Genomic DNA, 14224 nt, shown 5'->3' on the forward strand with positions numbered 1-14224 from the left:
CCATGCTGCGCACTCCCAAACGTGCTCCATCCCCCATGCTGCGCACTCCCAAACGTGCTCCATCCGCCATGCTGCGCAGTCCCAAACGTGCTCCATCCCCCATGCTGCGCACTCCCCATCGTGCTCCATCCCCCATGCTGCACACCCCCCATCGTGCTCCATCCCCCATGCTGCACCAGCATCAGCCTCTCTGCCCCCAGCATCAGCCTCTCTCCTCCCAGCATCAGCCTCTCTCCTCCCAGCATCAGCCTCTCTCCTCCCAGCATCAGCCTCTCTGTCCCCAGCATCAGCCTCTCTGTCCCCAGCATCAGCTTCTCTCCTCCCAGCCTCAGCCTCCCCCAGCATCAGCCTCTCTTCTCTCAGCCTCCCCCCTCCCAGCTTCCCTCCTTCCAGCCTCCCCCAGCATCAGCCTCTCTTCTCTCAGCCTCCCCCCTCCCAGCCTCCCTCCTTCCAGCCTCCCCCAGCATCAGCCTCCCCCTCCCAGCCTCCCCCAGCATCAGCCTTCCCCTCCCAGCCTCCCCCAGCATCAGCCTCTCGCCTCCCAGCCTCCCCCAGCATCAGCCTCTCACCTCCCAGCCTCCCCCAGCATCAGCCTCCCCCTCCCAGCCTCCCCCAGCATCAGCCTCTCGCCTCCCAGCCTCCATCAGCATCAGCCTCTCTCCTCCCAGCCTCCCCCAGCATCAGCCTCTCTCCTCCCAGCCTCCTCCAGCATCAGCCTCTCTCCTCCCAGCCTCCCCCAGCATCAGCCTCCCCCTCCCAGCCTTCCCCAGGATCAGCCTCTCTACTCCCAGCCTCCCTCCTCCCAGCCTTCCCCAGCATCAGCCTCTCTCCTCCCAGCCTCCCCCAGCATCAGCCTCTCTCCTCTCAGCCTCCCCCAGCATCAGCCTACACCCTCCCAGCCTCCCCCAGCATCAGCCTCCCCCAGCATCAGCCTACCCCAGCATCAGCCTACCCCAGCATCAGCCTACACCCTCCCAGCCTCCCGCAGCATCAGCCTACCCCAGCATCAGCCTACCCCAGCATCAGCCTCTCTCCTCCCAGCCTCCCTCAGCATCAGCCTCCCCCTCCCAGCCTTCCCCAGGATCAGCCTCTCTCCTCCCAGCCTCCCCCAGCACGCCGTGCTCCTCTGCCGACACTCACAGTTCCAATCGCATACACTCACTCACACACACACACACTCACACATCAGAACACACTCACACACATCCGATCGCATACACTCACACACACACTGAAGATATCGCACATACGCGCTCACACTCACAACATCCGGAGATACCACATGCTTCTGGCCATGTGATCCTCCGGCAGGTCCTGGAAGGTCACTCCACAGTATCGCCGCTGAGAAGCAAGCGATATCCCAGGATGTTGTGAGTGTGTGGATGTGATGTGATGTGTGTGAGAGTGAGTGTGATCTGATGTGTGTGTGTGTGTATGTTGTTATGTGTCTGCGTGTGTATGTTCCGCCGCTGCAGGACCTTGATGCGCTGGTAACTATGCTACCATGGTTACCAGCGTATCCCGTCCCCCGCTCGCACGGGAGCCCACACCAGCATACGGCGGCAACCCCAGCAATGCGAGGGTATGTGTCGGCTGGGTTGGCGGCGTACGCTGATGTGGGCTCCCGGGGTTACAGTACTCACCTGGGAGTCGTGGCTATGTGTACGGTTCGGGGAATGCGTGCGAGGGGCGGGGCCAGGGCGAGCGTAAATTGCGTGAGGGGGGCGGGGCGTGGCCGAGTTGCCAATGCGTGCAGGGTGCCGGGGCGAGAGGCCAATCCGTGTGGGGGCAGAGCCTGGGCGAGCGGCCGGCCAATCCGTGTGTGGGCGGAGCCTGGGCGAGCGGCCAATCCGTGCAAGGGGGCGGGGCCATGGCGAGCCCAGCGGCCAATCAGCTTTGTGTCACCATAAGGACACAATTTTGGAGCAAGACAGACAGACAGACAGACAGATAGACAGACAGACAGACAGACAGACAGACAGACAGAATAAGGCAACTATATATATAGATAATGTGTACTTGGTAAGCCCAAAATGAAGTATGGAATCAGGTAAACTATAAACTTGATCCATATACCCTCTATATGGCACCTATTTTTCAAGATCAGACTTGTGCATATTTCTGCTATTACTCTTGTGCATTAGAGAATTCTTGTGATCCAGAACCTTTATATAGTGCCAGACTGGAGTGCTCTGATTTTCATAATATACATCAGGTTTTCCCAGGAATATTATGGTCCTTGTCTGAAACAATGTGCCTTACTGTGGTATATTAATTCCCTTAAGCATTCATCAGACAATATTGCTACTCTGGAACCGTGAATTTCAATTGGGTTTTATAGTCTACCTGATTCCATACTCCATTTTGGGCTTACCAAGTACACATTATATATACGTAATCTGGGAGTATCTGAGGACGCAATAGTTCGTTTTTCTTGATATGGAATAGTTATACCTGTGACAATTTTAGTACTTTTAGTCAGCATTTTCATTAGGCTTTGATTTTCTCCCAGAAACCGTCCATTACATCAGCTGATTTTTCTTGGAAATCTTTTGACAGTGGTGAATTGATAAAGGCAAAAAATGCCGAAACATCTGGATGCTATCTTTACTTTCCTGCATAAATAAAATCACAATTTTCGACAGACTGAAGTTCCATTTTTTCTTATAATGAGTGCCGAAGTATTTTGTTTTTAATTTGGACTCTTTTTTACTTTTGAGCACCAACCACAGTTGAGCCAGGCTTCTTTCTTTTTGGAAAGAGCTTTAAGACTGTCCTTTGAGGATTTTCTTCAAGGCCATGTGTCATTGGTGGACCTGTGTAGCAGTGAGTTTGAGTATTGGGAGAAGTTTAAATGCCGGGTGATGAGGTTCTTTTGACAGCTCTCCAACCTTAAAAGCCTGAACAGGGAACACGTATATCAGAGTCTGAGGAGGAAACTTGAGAACCTTGCCTCGACTGGAGGTGATCGCAAGGAAATCTCTAGTGAAAACCTTGCTGAAGAAGTGTCAGTGTGATAGGCACATGTCTTTGGTTTTTTAGAGGAAATTTGAGAAGTACTGCTTGCCCAACCCTAAGAGAAACTGCAAGACGTCAGTGAGTAGTAATATGATGTTGGGTCTGAAGGATGTTAAGGGATCCCTGATACGGTCCGAATTAGGGATCCTGGAAGTTGTCAGATCTTACTACTCGCACCTCTTGGGGGAAAACAGCTGATTCAAGGGAAGATATTGGTTTTCTTGGCTGAGACTGTCCCTATATCAGGAGTAGACTCCTCACATGGTGTTTTGGTGGAAGAGATCAATGGGACAAAGAAAAACTGATGATTGATGGGCTTCGATTCAAAAAGTTACCAGGTCCGGATGGCTTACCATCCGAGTTCTATAAGACCTTTAAGGGTATTTTAGTCCCTTTGTTGACTCAGGTGTTTAATGAGTAACTTTCTTTGTGCGTTCTGCCAAAGTCAATGAGGAGGTCAGTTTTGATCCTTCTGTCAAAGGGTAAAGATTCATCACATATTGAGAATTGGAGGCTCGTAGCACTTCTCAATGTAGACAGAAAGGTTCTGACTAAGTTGCTTTTCAACAGATTGTTGAAATTTGCACCACTGCTACATTCGGAGTCCAAGCACTGCACTGTTCCTGGCCTTAGCGTTTTTAGGGCTGTTCTCGGTGTCCGTGATTCTGTGGAGAAGGACAGGACTTTTGAAGGGGTATATGCTGTCTTTGGATCAGGCAAAAACCTGTGATCGGTTTGATCACAAGCTTCTCTGGTCCACTCTGTTGTGGTGTGGTCTGGACTGGCTGAAGGTATTGTATGGAGGGGCTGAGAGTATCATGCTGGTCAAAGGGTGAATGGGGCAACCTTTTCTGGTTGGGTCCGGTGTTCACCAGGGTTGTCCTCTTCCCCTGCTTTATGATTTCACAATCAACCCTTTTGTAACTAGTATAGATTGTGGGTCATTGGCAGGAGTATGGATGGGCAGCCGTTGTACACAAGATGCCGCCCTGAAGGCAGTGACCTATGCTAATGATGTCACAGTCTTTGTCTCTCAGGAGAGGAGGTGGGAGAAGGGATGTCAGAGGTGCAGTGTTACTCAGAGTTGTACTGTTCCAAGGTCAACCAGGACAAGTATGAAAGTCTGTGGTTGGGTGGAGAGGATGCTGATTTCAGTCTCTTGGACACTCTCAAGGAACTCCAGAAATAAGCCAAAGACCTTGGGATTGAATTTGGCCTGGGTGATTGCCCTGCTAAAAACTGGGCTGGCATAAACAAATGTGCTTCCCAAAGGGTTGAAGGGTTGGACGTTGGACCTTAGTGAAAGGGTGGGTCTGTGCAAAGCTTTCCAGCTCCCTCTGATAATCTACGTAGGCAGTGTGTGCATCATGCTAGAACCTTTCTGGATGCTGGTTTTTAGTTTGTTTTTCCAACTGGTTTGGTCAAAAAAGACTGAACCTAGTCACGCGGTGGTCATTTACCGTACAAGGAGACAAGGGGGGGGTTAAATATTGTCAATGCGATGTTGTTCCTTGTGGACACTTTCTTGAAAATGAATATTGCAAACCTCTAGAAGGACAAGAAAATCCATAAAAAATATATTACATATATATCAAAACCAGAGGGGAAAAAAATAGCATAATCCCAGTGTAATATAAATAGGCACATATCCACAAAAGAGATACTAGCAAAATAGGAGAAAAAAGTGGACTAAAATGAGCTCAGATTAAAACATGATTTTTATTAAATACTATTAAAGATCAAAGGACCAGACAAATATGCAAATAAGTACAGTAAGCAGAACAGTGTTTGAAAAGAACAATAGACAACAATAATTAGGTCAGATGTGAGTAGTAGTACAAAAGTCACAGTTATTATACAAAGGTATTGCTACATCTCATAAAAGAGAACACCGGCCGGAAGGATCAAACAAATTATATATATATATATATATATATATATATATATATATATATATATATATATATATATATATATATATGTGTATATATAGAGTACAGCCCAAACGTTGGACACACCTTCTCAGTCAAAGAGTTTTCTTTATTTTCATTACTCTGAAAATTGTAGATTCACATTGAAAGCATCAAAACTATGAATTAACAAATGTGGAATGAAATACTTAACACAAAATTTTGAAACAAATGAAAATTTGTCTTATATTCTAGGTTCTTCAAAATAGCCACCTTTTGCTTTGATTACTACTTTGCACACTCTTGGCATTCTCTTGATGAGCTTCAAGGGGTAGTCACTGGAAATGGTTTTCTAACAGTCTTGAAGGAGTTCCCAGAGATGCTTAGCACTTATTGATCCTTTTGCCTTCACGCTGCGGTCCAGCTCACCCCAAACCATCTCGATTGGTTTCAGGTCTGGTGACTGTGGAGGCCAGGTCATCTGGCATAACACCCCATCACTCTCCTTTTTAGTCAAATAGCCCTTACACAGCCTGGAGGTGTGTTTGGAGTCATTGTCCTGTTGAAAAATAAATGATGGTCCAACTAAACGCAAACCGGATGGAATAGCATTCCGCTGCAAGATGCTGTGGTAGCCATACTGGTTCAGTATGCCTTAAATTTTTAATAAATCCCCAACAGTGTCACAAGCAAAGCACCCCCACACCATCACACCTCCTCCTCCATACTTCACGGTGGGAACCAGGCATGTAGAGTCTATCCGTTCACCTTTTCTGCGTCGCACAAAGACACGGTGGTTGCATCCAAAGATCTCAAATTTGGACTCATCAGACCAAAGCACAGATTTCCACTGGTCTAATGTCCATTCCTTGTGTTCTTTAGCCCAAACAAGTCTCTTCTGCTTGTTGCCTGTCCTTAGCAGTGGTTTCCTAGCATCTATTTTACCATGAAGGCCTGCTGCACAAAGTCTCCTCTTAACAGTTGTTCTAGAGATGTGTCTGCTGCTAGAACTCTGTGTGGCATTGACCTGGTGTGTAATCTGAGCTGCTGTTAACCTGTGATTTTTGAGGCTGGTGACTCGGATAAACTTATCCTCTGAAGCAGAGGTGACTTTTCGTCTTCCTTTCCTGGGGCGGTCCTCATGTGACCCAGTTTCTTTGTAGTGTTTGATGGTTTTTGCCACTGCACTTGGGGACACTTTCAAAGTTTTCCCAATTTTTCGAACTGACTGACCTTCATTTCTTAAAGTAATGATGGCCACTCATTTTTCTTTACCCAGCTGCTTTTTTCTTGCCATAATACAAATTCTAACAGTCTATTCAGTAGGACTATCAGCTGTGTATCCACCAGACTTCTGCACAACACAACTGATGGTCCCAACCTCATTTTCAAGGTAAGAAATCCCACTTATTAAACCTGACAGGGCACACTTGTGAAGGGAAAACCATTTCCGTTGACTACCTCTTGAAGCTCATCAAGAGAATGCCAAGAGTGTGCAAAGCAGTAATCAAAGCAAAAGGTGGCTACTTTGAAGAACCTAGAATATAAGACACTTTTTCAGTTGTTTCACAATTTTTTGTTAAGTATTACATTCCACATGTGTTATTTCATAGTTTTGATGCCTTCAATGTGAATCTACAATTTTCAGAGTCATGAAAATAAAGAAAACTCTTTGAATGAGAAAGTGTGTCCAAACGTTTGGTCAGTAATATATATATATTGTGACGACCTGGGCACTGAACGTCTTGGGGCACACGTCTGGCAGCGGGATCAAGACACACACGAGCACTTTGTCACTTAAACAATCTCGGTGATTTATTCAAATCCTCATAAACCACGCAGTGTAATGGGCCACAGCCACTCTCCCGCAGGACAATGTCTCACTGTCTGTTTAAACTGGCGATTCTTCATACAGTTCACTCTCTGGCATCAGCCAGTATAGTCCCCCTTTCTGGGGTGTTACCTGCCAGTACGTTTGTGCAGGCTGTCAGTCTGCCTCCATCCAGTCCAGGGAGACTCTCACACTGGGCTCACCATCCCGGCCCTTGTACACGTTCCAATTTCTCAAAGCCTCAGTGAATTCTGCAGCTCCCTGACATTTCAGAGCCCTCACTAGCTCTGTATGCACAGGATCTCCTGCACATGTGCTCCAACCAAGATGGCTCCCATCAGCACACGGAGATCATGTGACAAACGACAACTCAATTAAATCTCATGAGACACACCTACGTATGGAAGGTATGTGGATGGTCAGTCCCGCCCATCACTTCTGACCATCCCATGAACCCAGCCCTGAATGTGTACAACAATCCTCATGGAGCTACAAGTTCCAGAGAAACATTCCAGGTTCAGATCGCAGAGGATTTCCACCTCTGTGACACATACCGGCCATCTACCACATTGTCGGTTGCATCCTTACAATATACATATATATATATATATATATATATATATATATATATATATATATATATTGAACATGTGTCCCTATTGGTAAATATGCTTATAGTGGTTTGTAAAAAATTAACTGGTGGGATACTGTGTCTGCATTCAAAATCAAAATGTCACACTGCACTAGGAAGATACCGAAGTTACCGGCAATATAACTACAGAGTGCAGTTAGCAGGCAAACTAGCAGAGAGCAGCAAAGTAGTCAACACACAATGAGTCAGCAGCAGGAGGTCAAGACAGTTTACGGGGATATGTAAATCGTGGACAGGTGATTGCCGAGGTTTAGAAGCCGAGAGGTCACAGATACAGCCGAAGGGAAAGATAAGACCAGAGTTGATAACGATGATTCAGGTCAGCTGCCATGAAGTCCAAGTACTGACAAGGGAGGAACCGGGAAGCGCAAGCCAATGCGAAATGGCTGTAGTCCTGTGGAAGCCGGCACCTGGCCTAGCTACTGCATTTTTATCCGCACCTTTCAATAAACCGAAGTTAGACTGCAGGAGTGGTGCCGCTTTTTCCTTTCTCCTTTTATGGAATATTATACTAAGAATGTCCTTTGTTGCATATACCAACTAATCAGCGCTCCTATTAATGACCTGTAGCTCCCAGCTCCATTGACTTTAATGTAAGCAGGTTTTTTGGCGAATAACTGTAAAGCATTGGGTTAAATTTTCTCCTCAAAACATAGTCTATGATGCTCCCTGAGTCAAATATGGTGTCTGTGCAAAATTTTGTGATTGTAAATGTGACAGTGCGGATTCCTTTAGCGGACATACACACACATATACATACATACACATACACTCAGCTTTATATATATAATGGTCTAGGGTCATTACGCTTTGAGTATTTTAGTCATTCAATTTTTCTTAATAGATATTTTTTTTTCATTTTGATCAATTTGATTGATTTTTATCATATATACTAAGTATCATTAAATGTTATTTAGTATATTAAAAGAAGCAGAGCCTTGTTGTAATATTTTACCAGTAAGAATTAAAAGGAAAGCTTTTTTAAACCAAGGATAAAATAAGCCATAGATAATAGGATTAAATGCAGAATTGAAATAGCCGAGCCATAGAACAATATTGTATATGTCATCAGATATTGAAAAATTGAGAAAAGGATCAGCCACGGTAAGTGTAAAAAAGGGCAACCAGCAAAAAATAAAAACCCCCATCACCAAACTCAGTGTTCTGGCTGCTTTGTTTTCAGCATTTAAAAGACTGCTCTTTTTACTGCTTTTCTTCTGATTTATAGATTTGGGAATATTATTAATCAACTTGGCTTGTTTCTTTGCAATTGAGAAAATATACATGTATATTCCAATCATGAGAGTCCCTGGAATAAAGAAACATAGCAATGACGTGATTATAGCCCACATTCTGTTAAACACAAGAGAACAAGACCCCATACAAGGTACAATGTTCTCTGGACCCTCTAAACCTTCAGTGTTTACATTTGATAAAACGAGTCCAAATGAGTAAAGACAGGGGACAGACCAGATAAGAAATATAAAAAGCTCTATAACAGAATTGGTTATTTTCCTGCTGTAATGAAGAGGATGACATATTGCATAGAAACGTTCCACAGCAATGAAGAATAGATGATATATGGAGGTTGTGCACAATGTCATATCAATGCAACTGTGTACTTTACAAAACAGGTCACCATAATACCAGCATGCAGTCATGGTCCTCGCCATACTGTACGGCATTACCGTGAGCCCAAGCAGGAAATCCACAGTGGCCAATGACAAAATCAGAAAGTTGGTTGGTGTGTGAAGTTGTCTGAAATGAGAAACTGAAATGATTACCATAAGGTTTCCTACAATTGTAAGGATGATAGCTCCATATATAACAGAATACAAAGAGATATCGGTAAGCACAGGTCTGACGGTTCTAGGGCAAGATGTATTCACACCACTGAAGCACACTTCAATATTTTGTGAGTTATGGAAATCCAGTCTACTCATGATGGTACTTTATTATTGACTCAACGATATCCCTGTAACAGAAGTGGAAAATTGTAAGCAATTAAGTTTGAGCATTAGTAATTGCAGTTGTGTAATATTACAATATATGAAGAATTTACTGCACTTTACATTGATTATTACTGCAGAATATATGGCTTAAAGATGGGGTCATGCCATTTTTATGATTAAAGTGAATCTGTCAAGAGAAACAGCCCCCTCAACCACCCCAAAAAAGAAACTAAATAATAAACTAAAAAATAAATGAATCACATACTGTATATGGAAAGGTGAGACAATCAAAAAAAAAATGTGTTGCTTCATAACTGAAGAGTTCATGTTTTAACCTACAGTATATGCAAATAAATCTGAAGTTCTTTTGATGTGATTGTAGTGCTTTCCGGAGCTTTGCCTACATGGCTGTATTTCCAACCTAGTGCCTCCTTGTTCTGCTTGAATGATAGCTCCCTGGCTTGACTTGAGTGAGCTGTCAGTCTAGCAGAAAATGGTGGCATTACATGACAAGATGAGCACTTTGAGTGGTTTGACCATCATGACAAAGTCAAAATAATCTAGCATAGTCTAAAAATAAAAAACATACTCACCTTATGATCCCGGCTGTTTCTCTAATGTAAGTGTCTGTGTCCCCTACCGGTATACTTACTCCCTTTTCAGGTGTGGGACAGAAATAGTGACTGCTAAAGGTAATCAGTGATCATAAATCAGTTTATAAGATCATTCAGGAAATAGAGATCAGGGTTAGAGGTAATCTCACTAACGGACCTTTAACACCTTTACGTCATATGACAATTTATCTCACATGTTGTTTCCCTGACTTTGATGCAAGTTCGCACACAGGGTCAACATCTGTCCATGCAGATGATGGCTGATTTCATCAGCTATCATGTTCCTGTAACAGTCACAGATGGAGCAGAGCGCCATCCTTGGATGTAAATCTGTTAAATTCTGCTATAATTCTCCAACAGCAGCATTTAACACATGCCGGCAAGGGGGCGCGTCATTCCAGGAGAACATCATGTGATCACGGGGTACCGATGGGTATCCATGACAGCCAAGGGTCTGATAAAGACCCCATGCTTGTCATTAGCTGGTGTTCATAGTAGATTGTGATTTTCACTATACATACTAGTGCTGATGCAGTGTTTTGTATAGCATAAGTGATCAGACAATTGCAACTTGAAGTCTGCTAAAGGGATTAATAATAACAATAAGAAGTGAAAAAACATGTTCTTAAAAATGTGAAAAAAACAAAAGTTCAAATCATTCCTCATTTTGCCTTATTAAAATTGTATCATAGCTTAATTCCACTTATGAACAGAAAAAGGCACAAGCATTGAAGAACATACAGTTGCTTCAATAGGGATAAAAAGATATTTCAGTAGCAGCAACAGTGCCTGTGTATTTGATTTTTATTTTCCAAATTACATACATTTGTTATCCTTTTTGCAGTACAAAAGCTCTCCCTTTCTCTCTCTCATTTTCTCTATCTCTCTCTTTTTTCCCCCTTCTTTTACGGCTATGGGTAAACTATTTAGACCACAAAATGGTCTACACACTTGAAATTGTTCCAGAAAATGAAGTATTTCTCCAAGAAAATTACTGCAATTACACAAGTTTTGTTATAGACATGTTTATTTCCTTTGTGTGTATTGGAACAAGACAAAAAAAAACTAAGAAAAAAGGCCATTTGAATATATTTCCACACAAAACTCCACAAAGAGGCTGGACAAAATTGTTGGTGCCTTCAAGTTAATGTTTGGTTGCACTCGCTTTGGAATAAATAACTGCAATTAATTGCTTCCTATAACCATCAACAAGCTTCTTACACTTCTCAACTGAAATTTTAGACTGCTTTTCTTTTGCAAACTTCTCCAGGTCTCTTATATTTGAATGGTGCCTTCTCCCAACAGCAATTTTAAGATCTCTCCACAGGTGTTCAATGGGATTTAGATCCAAACACATTGCTGGCTATTTCAGAACTCTCCAGCACTTTGTTTCCATCCATTTCTGGGTACTTCTTTGTTTGTGGTCATTGTCCTGATGGCTTTCTGACACTGGGCACTATATTTCAAACAGTCTAGGTACCCATTGTCAGATGCAACAAAACAACCCCAAAGCATTTTTGAAGCTCCACCTTATTTGACTTTAGTTACTGTGTTCTTTCTTCGTAGCCATCATTCCATTTTCGGTAAACTGTAGAATGATGTGCTTTACCAAAAACTCTATCTTGGTCTCATCTGTCTACAATACACTTTCCCAGAAGGATTTTGGTAAGCTGCAGTCTAGCTTTTTTATGTCTCGGCATCAGCAGTGTGGTCTGTGTGGGTCTCCTTGGTCTACTGCCGTAGTGTTTCATTTAATTCAAATGTCAACGGATAGTTTGCGCAGGCACTGATATACCCTGAGTCCACAGAACAGCTTGAATTTCTTTGAAACTTTAATGGGGCTGCTTATCCACCATCCGGACTATCCTGCATTGCAAACATTGATCAGTTGTTCTCTGCCATCCACGTACAAGGAGATTAGCTAAGGTGTTATGAGTTGTAAGTAGCGAGTAACCTGCAAGCCATACTATTCGCTACTCGCACAAAAAGTACTGCTTTCGGGTTACTCACTACTTAGCGAGTATTTTCCATTGACTTACATTGTGCCCGCTATTCATAACGAATATATACAAGTAGCGGACAGTACTCGCTAGCAGCATAGCGAGTACGAATAGTTAGATACTCTCTCAACACTAGTTGTAAGCTTCTTAATTTTGTTTCACATCATAGACAAATGAACATCAAGATCTCTTGACATTGTTGATATTTTTCAACATTTTTGGTTCTCAGGTCCTTATACAATTCTTTTCCCTTTATGTTCTTTGTGCTTAGTGTGGCAAAAACAGACACACAATGTACAGATTGAGTCAACTTTTCACCTTGTTATTTGGGTTCAGGTGTAATTTTCATATTGCCCACACCTGTTACTTGCCTTAGGTGATCATTTTGGGGATTTTGTGTGAAATTACGTCCAATATTCCTATGTCTCTCTTTTTTGTGTTGTTCCAAAACACACAAAGGAAACAACTTGTGTATACAAAATATGTTTAATTGGAATAATGTATATAATAATGCACGCAACCTCAGATCCTCACAAGATCTCCTTCTCTGCTCCTCTCTTATCTCCTCTTCCCACAATCGTGTACAAGATTTCTCCCGTGCATCCCCCATACTCTGGAACGCTCTACCTCAGCACATCAGACTCTCCCCTACCGTGGAAAGCTTCAAGAGGAACCTCAAGACCCACCTCTTCCAACAAGCCTACAACCTACAATAGCCCTCAGCCCAGTAGACCACTGCGCAACCAGCTCTGTCCTCGCCTATTGTACCATCACCCATTCCCTGTAGACTGTGAGCCCTCGCGGGCAGGGTCCTCTCTCCTCCTATACCAGTCTGTCTTGTACTGTTAATGATTGTTGTACGTATACCCTCTTTCACTTGTAAAGCGCCATGGAATAAATGGCGCTATAATAATAAATAATAATAATAATAATAATAATAATAATATATAGTAATATATACCATATTTTTCGCTTTATAAGACGCACTTTTGTTCCCCCAAATTTTGGGGGAAAGTAGGGGGTGTGTCTTATAAGCGGGGAAGGGGGGGTATATATATATATACACTGCAGGGTCCAGTGTAGGTGGGGACGCTGCTGGGCGCAGGTGAACGCTGTGGGCGGCAGCGTTAGATCTCCTGCTCCCGCTCATATAGTATGCACAGCCGCTGTCCATCTCCGGTGGTGCTGAAATCGCACCGCAGTGACGGGCTGGGGGAGCGGTGCATATTATTTGTCCCTGCGCCCCCCTGTGATGGCACATGCCCCCCCCCTGTGTTAGATATGGCCCCCATGCTGCTACTCATTCTAAAATAAAAAAGCTTTACTTACCCCCTCCAGCATTTCTCCCCGGTGTCCCTGCTTCCACTGTGATCAGGCACGCAGAGATCTCAGTCTTCCGTGCCGATCACATGACTGGCACGAAGAACCAGGAGGTGCAGGAACAGAAGCACGGAGGGAGGGATTATAGCGCTGGAGGAGGTAAGGAAAGAGTGTTTTATTTTACTATGGGCAGCAGCCTGGGGGCGATATCTAACACAAGGGGACTTGTGCGATCTATATAGGGGCCATGGGCAGCACCATGGGGGCGATATCTAACACAGGGGGACTTGTGCAATCTATATAGGGGCCATGGATAGCACTATGGGGGCGATATCTAACACAGGGGGACTTGTGCGATCTATATAGGGGCCATGGGCAGCACTATGGGGGCAAGATCTAACACAGGGGGACTTGTGCGATCTATATTGGGGCCATGGGCAGCACTATGGGGGCGATATCTAACACAGGGGGACTTGTGCGATCTATATTGGGGGCATGGGCAGCACAGGGGAACGTGTGCCATCACAAGGGGGCTATATTCAATATAAGGGGGCCATATCCAGATTAAGGGGGGCTAATTTTAGGATGGGGGGCTATGAGGGACATATACCCTATATGATTTGTTAGAGGGACACTGGCATTATAAGATGGACCCCATTTAACATTAAAAAAAAAATTCTCTTTTCCTTCACCAAATTTGGGGGTGCATCTTATAATCAGGTGCGTCTTATAAAGCAAAAAATACGGTATATTTAAATTTATAAAAACACACAGACGTATATGTAATAATTCCACAAATTAAGTTTTTGTTTATCCCACCTTCAAAGATAATGAAATAAAAATTCAAAATATCATTTTCTTGAACATGAAAGTGAAAACTACATCTTGTCATGCAAAAAACAATCACTAATAAAACTCAGTTTATGG

At 43.7% G+C, this 14224-nt stretch overlaps 1 protein-coding gene across 1 annotated transcript; it reads right to left on the bottom strand.

Moving 5' to 3' along the window:
- Window positions 1-8313: 8313 nt before the first annotated feature.
- On the bottom strand, window positions 8314-9354 carry LOC142295190 (trace amine-associated receptor 4-like). The gene has a single exon (XM_075338265.1). It carries the CDS (start codon window positions 9352-9354, stop codon window positions 8314-8316), a length of 1041 nt encoding a protein of 346 aa, XP_075194380.1.
- Between the last annotated feature and the right edge of the window lie 4870 nt (window positions 9355-14224).

This window comes from Anomaloglossus baeobatrachus, chromosome 3 (genome assembly GCF_048569485.1).
Source record: "Anomaloglossus baeobatrachus isolate aAnoBae1 chromosome 3, aAnoBae1.hap1, whole genome shotgun sequence".
NCBI lineage: Eukaryota > Metazoa > Chordata > Amphibia > Anura > Aromobatidae > Anomaloglossus > Anomaloglossus baeobatrachus.